The sequence below is a fragment of the Oncorhynchus mykiss genome, chromosome 4, assembly GCF_057628025.1.
Source record: "Oncorhynchus mykiss isolate SJ-2025 chromosome 4, ASM5762802v1, whole genome shotgun sequence".
Taxonomy (NCBI): domain Eukaryota; kingdom Metazoa; phylum Chordata; class Actinopteri; order Salmoniformes; family Salmonidae; genus Oncorhynchus; species Oncorhynchus mykiss.
Window position 1 is genome coordinate 44,002,436 of NC_143025.1, and position 22,650 is coordinate 44,025,085.

General features: G+C 43.2%; 1 protein-coding gene across 5 annotated transcripts in view; it reads right to left on the reverse strand.

Annotated features, from left to right (window-relative positions):
- nek7 (NIMA-related kinase 7) overlaps positions 1–22,650 on the reverse strand; it is a 137,916-nt gene that overhangs the window by 17,257 nt on the left and 98,009 nt on the right. For all 5 annotated transcript variants that reach the window (XM_036968922.2, XM_036968924.2, XM_036968925.2 and 2 more), the window contains exons 4-8: positions 17,918–17,980; positions 15,172–15,282; positions 13,208–13,316; positions 13,015–13,122; positions 5,615–5,709 (exon numbers count right to left, since the gene is read on the reverse strand). In XM_036968922.2, the coding sequence (XP_036824817.1) occupies positions 5,615–5,709; positions 13,015–13,122; positions 13,208–13,316; positions 15,172–15,282; positions 17,918–17,980 (486 nt within the window). The remainder of the gene's footprint in view (positions 1–5,614; positions 5,710–13,014; positions 13,123–13,207; positions 13,317–15,171; positions 15,283–17,917; positions 17,981–22,650) is intronic.

Consider the following 22,650-nt stretch of genomic DNA (forward strand, 5'->3'; position numbering starts at 1 on the left):
TGCTGAGCTATAGTCAATGAATAGCATTCTCACATAGGTGTTCCTTTTGTCCAGGTGGAAAAGGGCAGTGTGGAGTACAATAATGATTGCATCATCTGTGGAACTGTTAGGGGGTTAAGCAAATTGGAGTGGGTCTAGGGTTTCTGGGATAATGGTGTTGATGTGAGCCATGTCCAGCAATTCAAAGCACTTGGCTACAGACATGAGTGCTATGGGTCGGTAGTCATTTAGGCAGGTTACCTTCGTGTTCTTGGGCATAGGGACTATGGTGGTCTGCTTGAAACATGTTGGTAATACAGACTCAGACAGGGAGAAATTGAAAATGTCAGTGAAGACAGTTGGTTAGCGCATGCTTGGAGTACATGTCCAGGTAATCCGTCTGGCCCTGCGGCCTTTTGAATGTTGACCTGTTTAAAGCGTCGGAGCCGGTGTAGTACGATTTGATCTTAGTCCTGTATTGACACTTTGCCTGTTTGATGGTTCATCGGAGGGCATAGTGCGATTTCTTATAAACTTCCAGGTAAGAATCCCGCTCCTTGAAAGTGACTGATGTAGTGTACTCCTTAATGCCATCGGAAGAATCCCAGAACATATTCCAGTCTGTAACAGTCCTGTAGCTTACTATCTGCTTCATCTGACCAGTTTTTTATTGACTGTGTCACGGTTTCTTCCTGCTTTAATCTCTGTTCTGATGTCTGTTCTGATGTCTGTTCTGAACGTCTCTTCGTAGCAGCAACATTATGTACAAAATAAGTTATAAACAATGAGAAAAATATATATATAATTAGCACGGTTGGTTAAGAGTAGAGGTCGACCGATTTATCGGAATGGCAAATTAATTATGGCAGATTTCATAACAATCGGAAATCGGAATTTTTGGTCGATTATTTTTAGCACTTTTTTTTTTACACCTTTATTTAATCTTTATTTAACGAGGCAAGTCAGTTAAGAACAAATTCTTATTTTCAATGACGGCCTAGGAACAATGGGTTAACTGCCTTAAGGGGCAGAAAGACAGATTTTTACCTTGTCAGCTCTGGGATTCAATCTTGCAACCTTACGGTTAACTAGTCCAACGCTCTAACCACCTGCCTCTCATTGCACTCGACGAGGAGCCTGCCTGTTATGCGAATGCAGTAGAAGCCAAGGTAGGTTGCTAGCTAGCATTAAACTTGTAAAAAAACCATTAATCATAATCACTAGTTAACTACACATGGTTGATGATATTACTAGTTTATCTAGGGTGTCCTGTGTTGCATATAATCGATGAAACGCTGGGGGATGATTTAACAAAAGCGCATTTGCGAAAAAAGCACAATCGTTGGACGACTGTACCTAACCATAAACACCAATGCCTTTCTTAAAATCAATACACAGAAGTATATATTTTTTAAACCTGCATATTTAGCTAAAATAAATCCAGGTTAGCAGGCAATATTAACCAGGTGAAATTGTGTCACTTCTCTTGCGTTGTACGTAGAGTCAGGTTATATGCAACAGTTTGGGCAGCCTGGCTCATTGCAAACTAATTTGCCAGAATTTTACGTAATTATGACATAACATTGAAGGTTGTACAATATAACAGGAATATTTAGACTTAGGGATGCCACCCGTGAAATAAAATACCGAACGGTTACGTATTTCACTGAAATAATAAACATTTTGTTTCCGGATTCGACCATATTAATGACCTAAGGCTTGTATTTCTGTGTGTTATGTTATAATCAAGTCTATGATTTGATAGAGCACTCTGACTGAGCGATGATAGGCAGCAGCAGGCTCGTAAGCATTCATTCAAACAGGACTTTCAAGCACAGCGCTGTTTATGACTTCAAGCCTATCAGCCTAATTGCTGGTGTAACCGATGTGAAATGGCTAGCTAGTTAGCGAGGTGCGCGCTAATAGCATTTCAAACGTCACTCGCTCTGAGACTTGGAGTAGATATTCCCCTAGATATTCCCCACAGCTTTTGTGGAGCGTTGGGTAACGCTGCTTCGAGTGTGGCTGTTGTCGATGTGTTCCTGGTTCGAGCCCAGGTAGGGGCGAGGAGAGGGACAGAAGCTATACTGTTACACTGGCAATACTAAAGTGCCTATAAGAACATCCAATAGTCAAAGGTATATGAAATATAAATGGTAGAGAGAGAAATAGTCCTATAAATACTATATTAACTACAACCTAAAACTTGAAATATTGAAGTCTTATGTTAAAAGGAACCTCCAACTTTCATATGTTCTCATGTTCTGAGCAAGGAACACAAACGTTAGCTTTTTTACATGGCACATATTGCACTTTTACTTTCTTCTCCAACACTTTTGTTTTTGCATTATTTAAACCAAATTGAACATGTTTCATTATTTATTTGAGGCTAAATGGATTTTTATTGATGTATTATATTAAGTTAAAATAAGTGTTCATTCAGTATTGTTGTAATTGTCATTATTACAAATAAATAAATAAAAATGGCTGATTAATCGGTATCAGCTTTTTTTGGTCCTCCAATAATCGGTATCGGCGTTGAAAAATCATAATTGGTGGACCTCTAGTTAAGAGCCCATAAAACGGCCGCCATCCCCTCCGGCGCCATCTTACAATCGGTAGGTCTGGGCCGGGGAGGGGGTGCAGACCGCCATATTGACCTACACGTGACCAAATCAAAAAACAAATTTGATTTGTCACATGCTCCGAATACAACAGGTGTTGACCTTAAAGTGAAATACTTACTTTAAAAGTTTTATTGGTCACATACACATGGCTAGCAGATGTTTAAGCTTGTGCTTCTAGTTCCAACAGTGCAGTAATATCTAATAAGTAATCTAACAATTTACCAACAACGACCTAATATACATAAATCTAAAGGGGTGAATGAGAATATGTACATATAAATATATGGAAGAGCGATTGCCGAGCGGCATAGGCAAGGAGCAATAGATGCAATAAAATACAGTATATACATATGATATGAGTAATGTAAGATATGTAAACATTTTTAAAGTGGCATTATTTAGAGTGGCATTGTTTAAAGTGACTAGAGATCCATTTACTAAAGTGGCCAGTGATTAGGTCTCAATGTAGGCAGCAGCCTCTCCGAGTTAGTGATTGCTGTTTAAGAGTCTGGTGGCCGCCTTATAGAAGCTGTTTTTCAGTCTCTCGGTCCCAGCTTTGATGCACCTGTACTGACCTCGCTTTCTGGATGGTAGCGGTGTGAACAGGCAGTGGCTCGGGTGGTTGATGTCCTTGATGATCTTTTTGGCCTTCCTGTGACATCAGGTGCTGTAGGTGTCATGGAGGTTAGGTAGTTTGCCCCCAGTGATGCGTTGTGCAGACCACACCACCCTCTGGAGAGCCTTGCGGTTGAGGGAGGTGCAGTTGCCGTACCAGGCTGTTGAAGAGCCCGACAGGATGCTCTCGATTATGCACCTGTAAAAGTTGTTTTGGGTGACAAGCCAAATTTCTTCAGCCTCCTGAGGTTGAAGAGGCGCTGTTGCGCCTTCTTCACCACACTGTCTGTGTGGGTGGACCATTTCAGTTTGTCTGTGATGTGTACGCAGAGGATCTTAAAACTTTCCACCTCCCCCACTGCTGTCCCGTCAATGTGGATAGGGGGGTGCTCCCTCTGCTATTTCCTGAAGTCCACGATCATCTCATTTGTTTTGTTGACGTTGAGTGAGAGACTGTTTTGCTGACACCACACTCCAAGTGCCCTCACCTCCTCCCTATAAGCTATCTCGTCGTTGTTGGTAATCAAGCCCACTACTGTTGTGTCATCTGCAAACTTGACGATTGAGTTGGAGGCGTGTATGGCCACGCAGTCGTCGGTGAACAGGGAGTACAGGAGGGGGGTTGAACACACACCCTTGTGGGACCCAGTGTTGAGGGTGAGCGAAGTGGAGATGTTGTTTCCTACCTTCACCACCTGGAGGCGGCCCGTCAGAAAGTCCAGGACCCAATTGTCCAGGACCCAATTGCACAGGGCGGTGTTGAGACCCAGGGCTTCCAGCTTGATGATGAGCTTGGAGGGTACTATGGTGTTGAATTCTGAGCTCTAGTCAATGAACAGCATTCTTACATAGGTATTCCTCTTGTCCAGATGGGATAGAGCATTGGGCAGTGTGCAGTGTGATGGCGATTGCATCGTCTGTGGACATGTTGGGGCGGTATGCAAACTGAAGTGGGTCTAGGGTGGCCGGTAAGGTGGAAGTGATATGATCCTTGACTAGTCTCTCAAAGCACTTCATGATGACAGAAGTGAGTGCTACAGGGCGGTAGTCATTTAGTTCAGTTATCTTTGCCTTCTTGGGTACAGGAACAACAGTGGCCATCTTGAAGCATGTGGGGACTTGGATAGGGAGCGATTGAATATGTCTGTAAACACACCAGCCAGCTGGTCTGCGCATGCTCAGAGGACGCAGCTTGGGATGCCGTCTGGGCCAGCAGCCTTGCAAGGGTTAATACGTTTAAATGTTTTACTCACGTTGGCACGGAGAAGGGGCGCAGTCCTTGTTTGTGGGCTGCGACGTTGGCGCGGTATTATCCTCAAAGTGGGCAAAGAAGGTGTTTAGTTTGTCTTCTGTACTCCTCAATGCCATCGGAAGAACCACGGAACATATTCCAGTCTGTGATAGCAAAACAGTCCTGTAGTTTAGCATCTGCTTCATCTGACCACTTTTTTAATTGACCGAATCACTGGTGCTCACTGCTTTAATTTTTGCTTGTAAACCGGAATTAGGAGGATAGAATTATGGTCAGATCTGCCAAATGGAGGGCGAGGGAGAGCTTTGTACGCGTCTCTGTGTTTGGAGTAAAAGGTTCTGAGTGCGGTCTTAGTGTCAGCATCGGCCTGTCGTGGCATGTAGACAGCTACGAAAAATACAGATGAAAACTCTCTTGGTAGATGGTGTGGTCTACAGCTTATAATGAGATACTCTACATCAGGTGGCGCTCCTAGTGGCCAGTTGGTTAAGGGCCAATAAATTGGCAGCCATCCTCTCCGGCGCCATCATCAATCTCCAACCTGCTGTTGTCGTTTCCCCCCTGGTCACCAAGGGAGACCACCCCGGCAACTAGGCATCGTCCCGTTACCACAATGCCGGAGGTGGGCAAGGTCAGGTGAATAAAATGGGGTATTCTCATCACAAACAAACATGCATGCACATGTGAGCACGCACACACACGATCCTCAATCAAACAGTATAGGAGATGCAGACAGAGAGACAATGGCCAGGTATTGTCTGTCTTTCACCCATCTAGAACCCCAAGCATAACACTGAAACATGTATGTTCTCTCGCACGCACGCACACACGTTTGACCCTCAGACATTCAAGAACCTTTACATCCAACACACACACACACCTGTAAGACCTGTCCCCCTCGCTCTCCCCCTCTCGTGTGGTCTGTAAGGTGGAAAGGGTTCTGAGAGGGTAATTTTACTAGTCAGTATCAGTGCTCAGCACAACCACCCAGTTGATCTGCACCACATGGACATGTCACTGTGAATTCCCTGCTAGCTTCAAACACACAACAGCTCTCATATCCACCTTTATCCCAGTAATGTGTGTGGGTATGGGTTTCTGTGTACATTATGCCACAGTACAGTATATGTGTATACGTTACCTCGTAGAGCAGGCAGCCTAGAGACCAGATGTCAGATTTGAAGTTGTATCCGTTTTCATGTATTCTCTCTGGAGACATGTAGTACGGGGTCCCCACTGGAACAGACAGACAGGGAGAGAGAGAGCGAGACATTAGCCGGTTGCCTCTCCAACCTAGCCATTCCAGCACACCACATATGTCCCAACACACACAACCTCAGAGAGAGAGTGAGAAGGGCAGAAAAAGAGATCCAAGAGATCTCACAAACACACACATGCATGCGAACTGCTAGTCCACTACATCACAGCTCTGGTTCAGCTCTCATTAACATACCTCATCATGATCAGAAACAGGAGCCAAACAGACATTACACTCTGGCTCTGAAACTCAATAATCCCAATGCCATGCTGCCTGGCCCAGCTCCAGACCACACAATCATATAGTACAATCACACAGATCATGTACAGATAGGTGTAGTTACACTGCCGCACCACAGAGGGCACTAGTGAGCCTGATTGGGGGGAAGATAGCTAATAGAAAGAGAGACCAAATACAGGTGGTTGAGCTACAGTACCGATCAAAAGTTTGGACACCTACTCTTATAGTTTTTCTATATTTGTACCATTTTCTACATTGTAGAATAACAGAAAAGACATCACAACTATGAAATAACACATAGGGAATAATGTAGTAACCAAAAAAAAGTGTTAAACAAATCAAAATATATTCTATATATGAGATTCTTCAAAGGAGCCATCCTTTGCCTTGATGACAACCAGCTTCACGAGGTAGTTACCTGGAAAGCATTTCAATTAACAGGTGTGCCTTGTTAAAAGTTTATTTGTGGAATTTCTTTCCTTCCTAATGCTTTTGAGCCACAATTCAATCCCATTCAAAATCCTATTTTCCCTAACCCTAAAACCGAACCTTAACCCTAACCCTAGCTCCTAACCCTAAACATAATTCTAATCCTAAACCTAATTCTAACCTTAACCCTAAACCCCCAGTTGGTCAAATATTTGTTCATTTACTGTTCTTGTGGGGACATCTGGTCCACAAGCATAGTTAAACACGTCCACAAACACACACATTAACATGTTGAGGGGAAATATACCAATGTATAATGTAATTAGTTTTAATAAACCTATTACGGGGAATTCTATACGAGTTCATGTCTTTCAGTGCAGAATTGAAAGTGAGCACTTTTTATTAGAGTGTGGTTTTTAATTGGGCTGCGAAAATATTTCTTTATCTATAATGAATTGTGACCTATAACTCTAAAAATCATAATTCGATTCCACCATCAACTACAGAAAGAGGTGGTAAGAGACAGAGAGAGAGAAAAGACAGAGAGAGAGAGAGAAAAGACAAAGAGAGAGAGAAAGAAAAGACAGAGAGAGAGAGAGAGAAAAGAGAGAGAGAGAGAAAAGAGAAAAGAGAGAGAGAGAGAAAAGAGAGAGAGAGAAAAGAGAGAGAGAGAAAAGAGAGAGAGAGAAAAGAGAGAGAGAGAAAAGAGAGCGAAAAGAGAGAGAGAGAAAAGACAGAGAGAGAGAGAGAGAGAAGACAGAGAGAGAAAAGACAAGAAGAGAGAGAGAGAGAAAAGACAGAAGAGAGAGAGAAAAGACAGAGAGAGAGAAAAGACAGAGAGAGAAAAGACAGAAGAGAGAGAGAGAGAAAAGACCAAAAGAGAGAGAGAGAAAAGACAGAAGAGATAGAGAGAAAAGACAAAAAGAGAGAGAGAGAGAAAAGACAGAAGAGAGAGAGAGAGAAAAGAAAGAGAAAAGAGAGAGAGAGAAAGAGAGAGCGAAAAGAGAGAGAGAAAAGAGAGAGAGAGCGAAAAGAGAGAGAGAAAAGAGAGAGAGAGAGAAAAGAGAGAGAGAGAGAAAAGAGAGAGAGAGAGAAAAGACAGAGAGAGAGAGAGAAAAGACAAAAAGAGAGAGAGAGAGAAAAGACAGAAGAGAGAGAGAGAGAAAAGACAGAAGAGAGAGAGAGAAAATACCAAAAGAGAGAGAGAGAAAAGACAAAAAGAGAGAGAGAGAGAAAAGACAGAAAGAGAGAGAGAGAAAAGAAAGAGAGAGAAAAGAGAGAGAAAAGAGAGAGAGAGAAAAGAAAGAGAGAGAGAGAAAAGACAGAAAGAGAGAGAAAAGACAGAAAGAGAGAGAAAATACCAAAAGAGAGAGAGAGAGAGAAAAGACAAAAAGAGAGAGAGAGAGAGAGAAAAGACAGAAAGAGAGAGAGAGAAAAGACAGAAAGAGAGAGAGCGAAAAGAGAGAGAGAGAAAAGACAGAAAGAGAGAGAGAGAAAAGAGAGAAAGAGAGAAAAGAGAGAAAGAGAGAGAGAGAAAAGACAGAAAGAGAGAGAGAAAAGACAGACAGAGACAGAAAGAGAGAGAGAAAAGACAGACACAGACACACAGACACACATCTGGCTTGTGAGTGCCCAGGTCATCACGTTGGTGGTGTGTGTGCATGCGCACATGAGTTTCTGTGTTTGTGTGTTTCTACAGAGGTCTCCTGGTGCTGTTTGAACAGCGTTCCCCTAACATTCATTACCAGCTGATTAAAGATCATCACCCTCTCTTATGCTAATAGTTGTATTGAGGAGCAGAGCAACAGGGCCTCAGTCAGCATTCATTCATTCCCAATTAAAACACAATCATTTATTCATGCAGATAAACGAGAAGTCATGTTGGGATTGATTTCCATTATTAGAAATCGTTATGACAACTGAGTGGCATTCTCGAGGAAGAGAAGATAATATTGTCATGGTAGCAATCTATGGATGGAACCTGGTGATGCGTGGTGTGTGTGTGTGTGTGTGTGCGCGCTGAGTTGAAAGGGAGCTAGAGCGAGCGAGAAAGCTGACAGACTCTAAGCCTGGCCCTCCATCTAGCCAGCACCTCCCTGCTCTACTGGGGTGGTTTGACTTATTACACCCCACCCCACACAGACACACATGGGCAGATTCACAGACACACACACACACACACACACTTCACCGCCCCCATGCAGAGAGAGACATGGGGAGAGAAGGAAAGAAAGGGGAATAGAGGGAGCGAGAGAATGAGAGATGAAGAGGGCTAGGGGAAGAGAACGGGGGGGAAAGGGAAGGATAGGGGAGAGGGGGTAGGAGGGAGAAAGGGGGCAGGAAAGAAAGTCGATGTAGAAAGATAAAGAATCTCAATTGATTACTCCTGGCGTCCTCTCTCCTCACCTTCTCAAAACCCAATGGAGGAGAAGGTCAGAGGGGCTTCTCGTCCAATGGGTTTCGAGAAGAAGACGAGGAGAGACGACGCGAGGAGTATGCAATTGAGATCTTCCCAAAGAGACGGAGGGGAAGAGGAAAGGAGGGAGGGTGAGAGAGGGAAGGAAGGAGAGAGTGAGAAAATTAGTTGGGGGGAGGAGAGAATGGAGGAGAAAGAGCAAGAGCAGAAAGGAGAGCTTGAGTAAGAGACATGGACAGACAGTGAGGCAGAAAGAAAGAGATGGGGAAAATAAAAATGAGGGAGAAAAAAAGGGAGAGGGAAAGAGAAAGAAAGAGGCAGCAGGAGACAGGGAGAGAGCAATGGAGAGAAAGGTGAGGGCCGGAGAGGAGAAGAGGCTTTAGGAAATGGATGGATTCTGGGTCTCCATGCCCGTGGGGGAGATTAACCCTTTGTGGAGAAACTAGCCTCTGAACCACTCTGCTCTTCTCCTCCCCTCATCTTCCTCAACGAGGACTTCTCTGAAGCTGTGCGCCAGAGGCGGAAAGATCTTATGCCAGCTATGGAAGCTGCCAAAGAGCGTGTGGACATTGCTTACATCCGCTACGACAAGCTCATTGTCCACTCTCCCTCCCAAAAACCTGGGAAGAGTGAGAGAGCCAAGCTTCCGGGTCAGTAGCTTCAGCCCAACATCACACACATACACCAAATGACACTCATAAATACCTGTTTGACTGACTATTAGCCAAACAATGTTTTTATTTTTATGTTGCATATATTTTTTCCTCCATATTATGTCTATCTCTGATAAGCTACCCAAAAAAGGGCTAATAGCAGCCCATATTAATACATGTAGCCTTAGAAAGGTTCATGAAATCAATAACGTGCTAAGATCGGATATACTGGCCATCTCTGAGACTCACTAACATAATTCCTTTGATGATACAGCAGTAGCAATACAAGGATATAACATCTGCAGAAAAGACAGGAATGCCTATGGGGGAGGTGTTGCTGTATACACTGAGTGTACAAAGATTTATGAACACTCGCTCTTTCCATGACATAGGACTTTTAAACAGTGAGCCAATTGAGACATGGATTGTGTACGTGTGCATTCAAAGAGTGAATGAGCAAGACAAAATCTTTAAGTGCCTTTGAACAGGGTATGGTAGTAGGTGCCAGCCACACCAGTTTGAGTGTGTCAAGAACACTGCTGGATTTTTCACGCTCAACAGTTTCCATTGTGAATCAAGAATGGTCCACCAACCAAAGGACACCCAGCCAAGTTGACACAACTGTGGGAACCATTTATTTAACCAGGTAAGAACAATTGAGGTTAAAAACCTATTTTGCGAGGGTGACCTGGCAAGAAGACCAAACATGGTCCAGCATCCTTGTGGAGGATGCCCCCGTCCAGCATCCTTGTGGAGTCCACGCGCTGTTAACAGAGAGGTCTATTTTCGGGGTGACCTGAACATTGACTGGTTAACAACTAGCAGTCCTCTCAAGAGGAAGCTTCTAATTGTGACTAATGCCTATAATATGTCCCAGGTTGTAACTCAACGAACTAGAGTGAATACCAATTGTGTTGGGTCTGTGGCGTCCATTGTCACAGGTATTGATCATATCTTCACTAATGCTGCCGAACTTTGCTTCAAGAAAATATATATTACTGTAGTGGCCATAAAATTGTGGCAATAACAAGGAAAGCCAAAACGCCAAATTGTGGGCCTAAAGTAATTTATAATAGATCACACAAAATGTTTTGTTGAAGATGTAAAAAATGTCTGACGTGTATGAGGAAGTGAATCCAGATGCAGCATTGAAAATATAGAGCTGTAACACAGTTGTGAAATCACGAAACCATGTCCATAATAAAAATTCAGGAAGAATAGAAATAGATGGCCTATTCTCTATAGTTAAAACACATCTTACGTAATAAACATTTTATGTCTGGGTTTTCCTGATGGGCACAGGGACAGATTCATCTGGGAGCCATCTCCAAAAATGTCTGATGTGTATGAGGAAGTGAATCCAGATGCAGCATTGGAAATATTTGTACAATTACTACTGACAAGTATGCACTTGTTAAAAAATTTGCTGTGAAAACTGAGACCCCTGGATTGATGGCGAATTGAAAAATGGTACGGTACAAAAAAATTATGCGAAAGAGTTGGCAAACAAGTCAGGCTGCTCAGCTGATTGGTTGACATACTCAAAATTGACGAATGTTTGACTAAACTTAACAAAAAGAAGAAGAAATTACATAAACCACAAAGGGAAAAGACTACAGTACCTTAAATGATATCATGGGCAGAAAACCCAAATGATCTCCATCATTCATTGAAGTTGGTGGGTGATTTATAAAAAGCCTTACGATATTGCCAATCATTTCAATGACTATTTCACTGGCATAGTGGAAACACTCAGAAGTGAAATGACAACATTGAACAGTGAAGCATCATATTTTTTTTATAAAACATATAATAATGAAAGAGAAGCAAACAGCAAAATTACCTTTACATTTCTTTATAAAACAACATCTCATGGCACAATAGAGACAGTGAAATGACACGCACACACAGACATACTCTTTCACACTAACACACACATTCTTTAGTTGTATTATTTGTAGATTGTTTAATTTTAAATTTATCAGTGTATCATTGTTCTGCTACTTGCTGTGTTGTTTTTTTGTGGACCCTAGGAATCTGCTTTTCGGCAAAAGCTAATGGCGATTCGAATAAACCAAACCAAACGCTCCTCTCCTCTCCCACCCTGACCAAGGGGCTGAAGAAGCAGCCTACTCACAGACCACCTGAAGAGGGCGCTGTGGTTTTTGTTTTCCAAATTAAATGAACACTGTCAGTGTGGGTCTTAAAGTTTACAATTGTGTAATGACTTTCTCTCTTAATTAAAATGGTAAATTTCATTACATGTTTATTTGAGAAAACCCTGTCCTGGGAAAGTTTTTGAGAGTGTGAGAATATGTTAACTGAGCATTTTTGAGAAGAGTGGCACAATCCCCACAACAACACATCACATGCCAGTGTCAGCCGGCCACTGTTTTACAGCAGTCAGAGCTGTGGATTGGCAGTATTTAAAGTATTTAAGTAAAAAAAACTTTAATGTACTACTTAAGTAGTTTTTTTGTGGAATCTTTACTTTACTATTTATATTTTTGACAACGTTTACTCCACTACATTCGTAAAGAAAATAATGTACTTTTTAATCCATACATTTTCCTTGACACCCAAAAGTACTCGTTACATTTTGAATGCTGAACTGGAGAGGAAAATTCTCCAATTCCCCCACTTATCAAGAGAACATCCCTGCTCATCCCTACTGCCTCTGATTTGGCGGACTCACTCACAAATGCTTCATTTGTAAATTATGTCTGAGTGTTGGAGTGTGCCCCTGACTATCCGTAAATTAAAAAAACAAGAAAATAGTGCCGTCTGGTTTGCCATATATAAGGAATTTGAAAGTATTTATACTTTTACTTCTGATACTTAAGTATATTTAAAATCAAATACTTTAAAACTTTTACTCAAGTAGCATTTTACTGGGTGATTTTCACTTTTACTTTACTCATTTTCTGTTTAGGCATCTTTACTTTTACTCAAGTATGACAATTGGGTACTTTTTTCATCACTATGTATCCGGCAGCAGAGGCGAAGTGTGTTTCAGACAGGTTCCGCCCAGACAACAGTTCAGAAGTCAGAGGTCAAGGCAACAGGAAGTGACAAACTGGCAAATGAAGAGGTGACAGCCCCTAAGCTGCAATAAGAAGACCTAACCCCCCAGCTTTATAACACACAAATGGTTCTGGGCTGCACCAGCTAATGAAACACATCCCCCCCTTACTGTGTGGGTGTGTGCATGTTTGGTTTTACTATCATTGTGGGGACCATAAGTCCTCACAAGGATAGTAAATCCATGAAAATTGGACTAGTTTGCTTAATTTTGCTGGTCCCCACGAGGAAAAAGGCTATTTTAGGCTTAGAGGTTAGGTTTAGGGTTAGCGTTACAATTAGGTATAGGGGTTAGGTTTATGGTTAGAAGTTACGGTTTGGGTTAAGGTTAGGTTTAGGAGTTAGGATTGAAGAAAAATTGGATTTTGAATGGGAATCAATTGTTTGGTCCTCACAAGGATAGTCAAACAAAAGTGTCTGTTTGTTTGTGTGTGTGTGTGTGTGTGTGTGTGTGTGTGTCTTACCTAAAGAATGGGCAGCGGTGGTTTTAGAGCTGAAGAATCGTCCTAGTCCCAGATCTCCCAGCTTCACCACTCCTGTGGCTGTTATGAACACATTAGCTGGCTTTATATCTGTAGAGAGGACAGGGTACATAGTTCAAGTTGAAGTTAAAAGTGTACGCATGTGTGCGTGCGTGTGTGTGTGTGTGTGTAGTACCTCTGTGCATGACCCGTCGGGAGTGCATGTGTTCCAGCGCACTGCACAGCTGGACAAAGTACTTCCACACTGTCCTCTCTGGAATTAACCTCCGCTGCTTCTTGAAGTGCTGCATAGATACACACAGCACAACAATGTCAGACAACATACACAAGCTTAACATACACAACTTACTAGCTAAGCCCCTCGAGTCCCTCTGTATGTATTTGACTCCATCGTTAATATGATGCAGACCTCTCTCTTTTTGCCTCTCTCGCTACCCTCTCCCTGACCTCTCTCTTTCCCCTCGCTCTGCTTCTCTGTCCCTTTTTCCTTCTACCCACCCCCCCTCCCTCCTCTCGCTCACTCTTTCTTTCTCATACCGAGCCCTTTCTCATTTTCATTATGCTGCGATGGAAAGCACATGAGTTCTCAGAACCAGAGAAAAGGCATTTTGGGGTTATGTTCAAAACGCTCACATCTGGTATATAGCTCCTACATATATATGTAAACCAGTCACACACAAACTACACAACACACAATTCCCACAACCCTAACCCCCTCTCCCTAACCCCCTCACCCTCCCAGCAGCTCCTAGCGGTCGATTATGACTTCATTCTGTTTCAGAGGTCACAGAAACAGTCACCGTGCGACAGGATTACCGGAAATCAATGGTACGAGTGATGGGACAAAGTTTATGCAAACTATCAGCTAGGGCGGCGTAATAGCCAATCGGGTGAGAAATGGACTGGCGAGCTAGCTTTGTTGCTGTGCTGGATGGGATACTGATTGGCAAAAACTAGCAAAAATGGAGCGCAGAGAGAGAGTGACGGAACGGAAAAGATAGCGAGAAACAGAGAGAGGAAATGGGAACAATAGTTGAGAAAGAGAGAGTGAACAGGAATGATAGCAAGAAAGTGTGTGCGCACGTGCATCTGTCAGTGTGTGTATGTGTGTGTGTGCGCTTGCGTCTGTCCCAGCGTGCGTCCCATGTGTGTGCGCTTGCGTAGGTGCACGTGTGTGAAATAGAGAGACCTTGGCCCACATCCAAACAAAGGCAGCATGGTGGGCCATTCTTCCCCTTGCCCCACATTAGCATATCAGAGAAGTGTTTGATGTCAATGGGGAAGCAGAAGAAAGCCTTCCATGCCTTCCACTGCAAAAACTGCACATGCAATATTCTGTAAGTGCATGCAAATCAAGTACCATTTGATTTTATTAGAATCCTGAGATGGTCAGGGCAAGTGCCAGGAAGAGGAAGGGAGAGAAGGGGGGGGGGGGCACCACAGTGTAAGAATGGTGTATTTACTTCATATTGCGGCAGGGCAGTGAAGGGGGAGCGAAGAGGTTCGTAGTCATGATACCAACCTCTGGACTGGCACAGTTTAATTAGGAAAACAAATTATTTGAAGAGAGGGCAAGAGCGAAGGAAGACCTGTGTATGTAGGTCCGTGTGTGTCAGCACGTGTCTGTGCCCGGGTGTGTGTAGTGTGCCATGTGGTATCTCTCACAGGCAGTGCTAATCGTGCTGTCCTAATTTGCAGTGTGAGACAGCATTGGATGGTTGGACATTGAGAGCTGCAGTAGATGAGTGCTAGGGGCTTGTTGAGATGCTCATACACCCTGGCTAGGCATCATTTATACATGGAGAGGCTGCTCTGCCCAGGGTTTTACATACATACATACATAACATACCACTAATTTGACACTGGCATGAGTGAAGAATGTGAATACTATGGTTCTGGTGGAGAGTTGTCCTGTATGAGAGATTACAGCAGGCAAACACATTTGACATAAGAGTTAAGCAAAAGTAGATCACTATGGCGGCCTACTGTTTATGATCACCGGAGTGGACCATCACTATAGTGGATCGCCAGTAGATCAGCACCAGAGATCACCACTTCAGCGGGTCAACAGGGTAGTAGATCACCAGGGTGGATTCCAGTGAGGAAGGTTGACCTGCGTGGGAGCATCAAATATCTTACCTTGATCATCCGGGAGAGGTCACCAGCATCGGCCAGCTCCAGCACAATGTTCAGCTCATTCTCCTCAATAAATGATGCATGGTACTTGATCACGTTTGGGTGGTTCAGTTGCTGTACGAGAGAGAGAGAAACAGAGAAAGAGAGATGATGAGAGAGGGAAAGAGAGAGAGGGGGAAAAATAGAGATATAGCGAGAGAGCGTGCGAGAGAGAATAGATGAGGGAACAATGACTGTTTAACTGGCTCCCAGGGTTTGTAAAGCTTTGTGAAATCAACACATATTTTGTCCCAAGTCTCCAACCAATGACCCCTTCTTACACAGATATAATATACCACACAATGTGACAACGAGTATGTTAAAGTGTTGAAATCCTTTCAAATAACCATTATCAGGTGCTCCTATGATGTGTAATGTTGTCGGTCATTTGGCTGGCCACGCCGGTGTAGAAACCGCATAGTTGAATGAGAAGGCTATGGCTTTGTCCTGTGTGTGTGACAGAGCAGTGTGACATGTCGACAACAACCATTGTCTGATTACAACAGGCTGCTGTTCCACACAGCTCTCAACACGCCGCTGGCAGAGAAATAAATAGATCTAGAAAACCCTCTCATTTTCTCAACCGATTATTTCCTGTTGATCGGTCAATAAGTGACTAACCACATCAGGTGCAGTCAGACAGAGAGAGGGGAGGGAGAGAGTGAGAGAGAGCTACAGTAGACGTGTTGTGTGTCAGGGGTTGTGATGTGAGCAGCGATAGCGGGGCCCAGGCATGCGGTATGACACTGCTCCGACGTGATTAAAGAAATGTTCACTCTGTGGACTGATCCACAGGAGAAGCAACGTATACATACTGTACACACACACACATACAAACAAACACTGCAGCAGACATATTTTTGGATCAGGGTTGCAGCTCTGTGATGCGTCATTTCAGAGCAAGAGAAACATCCATGTGCCCCCCCCCCCATCCCATCTCTCTTCTTCCCCTACTCACGCTGACCCGTGAAGACCCTGGCCATGCTAAGAGATATGACTGTAGATGCTGGCTCCCCAGCTCCAGGCCTGGACAGCTACAGGGTGTGTGTGCAGGCAGGGCCAGGCTTCTGTCCAGTTAGTTCAGGTTAAATGAGGTTAATGTGAGCAGGCTTCAGGACTGCCTGTGAAACAGACTGGAGTAATTGAATCTGAGCCGGACACTGGGACTGGGCTGGGGGTGTACTGCATCCCATCTCACAGAACTCACGTAAGGTTAGGATGGACATAAACTATAACACAAAGGCTGAGAGATGGACAGAGAAATGTGAGAGTGAGCGAGTAACATTGTGCTCCGGCATAATGTATCAATACGTCATGCCAATGAAGCAAATTTATATACATCAATATATATACAGTATATGCTTTTTAGCAGACGCCTTTCTCCAAAGCGACTTACAGTCATGCGTGCATATATTTTACGTATGGGTGGCCCCGGGAATCAAACCCATAACCCTGGCAGTACAGGCACCATGCTCTACCAACTGAGCCATACAGGACAACAGGATCATCTAGCCTACACTTTACAAAGCATATGAACAGATAGAGAGACAGACAGACAGAGGACCGTGAGCATGCATGCCAGCATGTGTGTGTGTGTGTCAGGCCCATGGCAGTGTGCATCTCATTACTCTGATTTGGCTGTGTGTCGTGTTGTCCTGTCTACTGGGGTAGAAGGATGGATAGATGGAAGGAAGGCTGGATTCCCCTGTTCACAATCTGGCCTTGTTAGCCCTGCCCAGTACACACACACACACACACACACACACACACACACACACACACACACACACACACACACACACACACACACACACACAGTTGGAATTAACCACCACAACCATTAGCACTCACACAGAAGAGACAGAGCAGAGAAAGCACACACACACTCGAGGAGGGATAAAGAGGGGTGAGGGAGAGAGAGGGGGAGGGACGGAGTGACATATCTTGTGCATCAGCCTCCTGAGCCCTAGAATGGAGGAGAGAGGGGGAAATGGAGGTAGGGAAAAAGAGGGGGCATGTGGCTAAGCCTGGCATAACACCAGTCTCCTCTGTGGTTGGCTAATGCAGACCTCATCAAATCAAAATCAAATCAAATTTTATTGGTCACATACACATGTTTAGCAGATGTTATTGCGGGTGTAGCAAAATGCTTGGTGTGTATGGAGGTGTGCATGGAGGTGTGCAAGGTGTGTATGGAAGAGAGAGTAACGTGTTATGAACAGAGTTAGCAACAACCTGGAGAACACACACACCTCTGATCACAGAGACAGAGGGAGTTATTCAACCTGTCATTAATTTGTTCGTTAGCTTTTGAGACCAGAGACAAGCAAAGCATGTTTAAGGTAGTTTGATCAATGAAAACACTTCATTTAAAGAAGAAAGACAAAAGACAAAAAGATGAGGGGCGTGGGGTGGGGCGTGGGAGGGGGGGGACAAAACATCAAAAGACACACAAGGGAGTCTGCTAAATTTCCATGGCGATCCACTATTGCCCCCCTTCTAAACAATACTGAGAGAAAAAAAAATGAAATGTTTTGGGCATTAAAAAAAAAAAGAGTCAATGTAAGCCTGGAGGAGTCTCTCACACACACACACACACACACACAAAAGAGGGAGGCACACACACAGCACAGAAAAAGACACACAAACACACTCGCATGCAGGCGTCTGGTACAGATCAATTGTTTTCTCGCTCGCTCTGGTTCTTTACCTTTAGGAGATCTATTTCTTTGATGCAATCTTGCCGAGCTTTGGCATCCATCAAGTCGAATATCTATCAAGAGATCAAAAGGAGAGATTGTTGCAGCATGTTCAAGGAAAGGAGAAAGAGAGAGAAGGAAAAAACACTAATAGAATGACAACAAAACATCATGGCTGCTGATGCTATATGTAATGACACACACACACACACACACACACACCTCTCAGCAGCAGTCAGTGATGCTCTCAGCCACAATAATAACGCATCACCCCATTTCTTCATTCATAAACATTTCAACTATCCTATGAGAGTACAATTACCATAATGCTAATTAGACCTATAGCTACAGTACACTACCTTTCACAACTGTGGCTGTTGAACAAGTTGAGGAGACTGAAGGACTTGGTGTTTCCTTAGATTGTAAACGGTCCCGGTCAAAACATATCGATTTAATGGTCTGTCTGTAATAAAGACATGCTCTGCTTTTTGACACCACACTCCACAAAGCGGGGCGGCAGGTAGCCTAGTGGTTAGAGTGTTGGACTAGCAACCGAAAGGTTGCAAGATCGAAATCCCGAGCTGACAAGGTAAAAAATCAGGTTCTGCCCCTTAACAAGGCAGTTAACCCGCTGTTCCTAGGCTGTCATTGAAAATAAGAGTTTGTTGTTAACTGACTTGCCTAGTTAAATAAAAAAATTAAAAGCAAGTCCTTGTCTTGATTCTTTTTCAGTCATATGGTCAAATGTTGCAAAGAAAGACCTAGTCAAGCTGCAGCTGGCCCAGAACAGAGCGGCACGTTTTGCTCTTCCTTGTAATCAGAGGGCTATTATTAATACTACGTGTGCAGTCTCTTTTGGCGAAGAGTTGAGGAAAGACTGACTGCGTCACTTCTTGTTTTTATAAGAAACATTCATGTGTTGGAAATTCCAAATTGCTTGCATCATCAACTTACCCCACCAGACATGCCACCAGGGGTCTTTTCAAAGTCCAGAACAAATTCAAGAAAACAGTGTTATACAGAACCATGAGTGCATGGAACTCCCTTCCACCTCATATAGCGCTATTGAACAGCAAACCTGGTTTCAAAAAACAAATAAAGCAACACCTCACTGAACAACGGCTTTCCCTCATGTGACCTACTTGTTGTGTGTATGTACTGACATGTACAGTGCCTTGCGAAAGTATTCGGCCCCCTTGAACTTTGCGACCTTTTGCCACATTTCAGGCTTCAAACATAAAGATATAAAACTGTATTTTTTTGTGAATAATCAACAACAAGTGGGACACAATCATGAAGTGGAACGACATTTATTGGATATTTCAAACTTTTTTAACAAATCAAAAACTGAAAAATTGGGCGTGCAAAATTATTCAGCCCCCTTAAGTTAATACTTTGTAGCGCCACCTTTTGCTGCGATTACAGCTGTAAGTCGCTTGGGGTATGTCTCTATCAGTTTTGCACATCGAGAGACTGACATTTTTTCCCATTCCTCCTTGCAAAACAGCTCGAGCTCAGTGAGGTTGGATGGAGAGCATTTGTGAACATCAGTGTTCAGTTCTTTCCACAGATTCTCGATTGGATTCAGGTCTGGACTTTGACTTGGCCATTCTAACACCTGGATATGTTTATTTTTGAACCATTCCATTGTAGATTTTGCTTTATGTTTTGGATCATTGTCTTGTTGGAAGACAAATCTCCGTCCCAGTCTCAGGTCTTTTGCAGACTCATCAGGTTTTCTTCCAGAATGGTCCTGTATTTGGCTCCATCCATCTTCCCATCAATTTTAACCATCTTCCCTGTCCCTGCTGAAGAAAAGCAGGCCCAAACCATGATGCTGCCACCACCATGTTTGACAGTGGGGATGGTGTGTTCAGGGTGATGAGCTGTATTGCTTTTACGCCAAACATAACGTTTTGCATTGTTGCCAAAAAGTTCAATTTTGGTTTCATCTGACCAGAGCACCTTCTTCCACATGTTTGGTGTGTCTCCCAGGTGGCTTGTGGCAAACTTTAAAAAACACCTTTTATGGATTTCTTTAAGAAATGGCTTTCTTCTTGCCACTCTTCCATAAAGGCCAGATTTGTGCAATATACGACTGATTGTTGTCCTATGGACAGAGTCTCCAACCTCAGCTGTAGATCTCTGCAGTTCATCCAGAGTGATCATGGGCCTCTTGGCTGCATCTCTGATCAGTCTTCTCCTTGTATGAGCTGAAAGTTTAGAGGGACGGCCAGGTCTTGGTAGATTTGCAGTGGTCTGATACTCCTTTCATTTCAATATTATCGCTTGCACAGTGCTCCTTGGGATGTTTAAAGCTTGGGAAATCTTTTTGTATCCAAATCCGGCTTTAAACTTCTTCACAACAGTATCTCAGACCTGCCTGGTGTGTTCCTTGTTCTTCATGATGCTCACTGCACTTTTAACGGACCTCTGAGACTATCACAGTGCAGGTGCATTTATACGGAGACTTGATTACACACAGGTGGATTGTATTTATCATCATTAGTCATTTAGGTCAACATTGGATCATTCAGAGATCCTCACTGAACTTCTGGAGAGAGTTTGCTGCACTGAAAGTAAAGGGGCTGAATAATTTTGCACGCCCAATTTTTCAGTTTTGATTTGTTAAAAAAGTTTGAAATATCCAATAAATGTCGTTCCACTTCATGATTGTGTCCCACTTGTTGTTGATTCTTCACAAAAAAATACAGTTTTATATCTTTATGTTTGAAGCCTGAAATGTGGCAAAAGGTCGCAAAGTTCAAGGGGGCCGAATACTTTCGCAAGGCACCTGTTCTGAAAGGCTCCAGAGTCTGCAACACCATTAACCAAGAGACACCACCAAGCAAGCGGCACCATGAAGACCAAGGAGCTCTCCAAACAGGTCAGAGACAAAATTGTGGATAAGTACAGATCAGGGTTGGGTTAAAAAAAATATATCAGAAACTTTGAACATCATACGGAGTGCCATTACATCCATTATTTAAAAAATTTAATAATATGGCACCACAACAAACCTGCCAAGAGAGAGCCACCTACCAAAACTCATGGACCAGGCAAGGAAGGCATTAATCAGAGGCAACTAAGAGATCAAAGATAACCCTGAAGGAGCTGCAAAGCTCCACAGCATAGATTGGAGTATCTGTTCATGGCACCACTTTAAGCCGTACACTCCACAGAGATGGTCTTTACAGAAGAAAGGCCAGAAAAAAGCCATTGCTTAAAGAAAAAAATAAGCAAACACAGCATGTGGCAGACTCCCCAAACATACGGAAGTAGGCACTCTGGTCAGATGAGACTAAAATTGAGCTTTTTGGCCATCAAGGAAAACGCTACTTCTGGCACAAACCCAACACCTCACATCACCCCGAGAACACCATCCCCACAGTGAAGCATGGTGGTGGCAGCATCATGCTGTGGGGATGTTTTTCATTGGCAGGGACTGGGAAACTGGTCAGAATTGAATAAATTATTGATGGCGCTAAATACAGGGAAATTCTTGAGGGAAACCTGTTTCAGTCTTCCAGAGATTTGAGACTTGGACAGGGGCTCACTTTCCAGCAGGCCAATGACCCTAAGCATACTGATTAAGCAACACTCAAGTGGTTCATTGGGAAACATTTAAAAGTATTGGAACGGCCTAGTCAAAGCCCAGACCTCAATCCAATTGAGAGGCATCTGTGATATTACTTAAAGCTTGCTGTACACCAGCGGATCCCATCCAACTTGAAGGAGCTGTAGCAGTTTTGCCTTGACGAATGGGCAAAAATCCCAGTGGCTAGATGTGCCAAGCTTAGAGAGACATACCCCAAGAGACTTGTAGCTGTAATTTCTGCAACAGGTGGCTCTACAGAGTATTGACTTTTTTTGGGGGGGGGGTTGTTATGCACGCTCAAGTTTTTTTATTTTCTTATTTCTTGTTTGTTTCACAATAAAAAATATTTGGCATCTTCAAAGTCATAGGCATGTTGTGTAAATCAAATGATACAAACTCTATTTTAATTTGAGGTTGTAAGGCAACAAATTAGTAAAAATGCCAAAGGGGGTGAATACATTCGCAAGCCACTCTAGTCACTATATTATGGTCAATATATCCAATGGGTGTGGATACAGCTTTAGAACAAAGTTCTGCAGAATTAGTAAAGATATTTACACACTTGGATGATGAGCGGACAGCATGGTCACCCAGAAAACAGGCCCCTCTTAACATCACACACATCAAGAATTTCACACATATTATCCAGATCATGACTGTTAGCAACTGTTGTCCAATAGCAGCACCCAAAAGGAGAAGCTTTTGATGAGGCAGGTGAATCAGCAACCACAACACTATAACAACATTAGATATGAGATCCTCTCTAACCTTTACAGGAATATGACTCTGGACATATGCAACACCACGTCCTCCATAGGCATTTCTGTATATGTTACATCCCTGTATTACTACTGCTATATAAAAGGAATTATCTAAGTGAGTCTCAGAGAGGCAGTATATGAATGGGTTAGGTTAGGCAGTATATGAATGTTATCTTAGTAAGTTATTGATTTATTGAACCTTATTTCTAAGGCTACATATATTTATATGGGCTATCTATTCTTAGTCCTTTTCTGGGTAGCTTGTCAGACATAATATGGAGGAAAAACTTAGGGCTGCCCCCCCCCCCCCCCCCCAAAAAAATAATCTTGGTCGACCGAAAGTTGTCTGTTCTTTCAACCAAACGAGTGGACAACATTTTTTTAC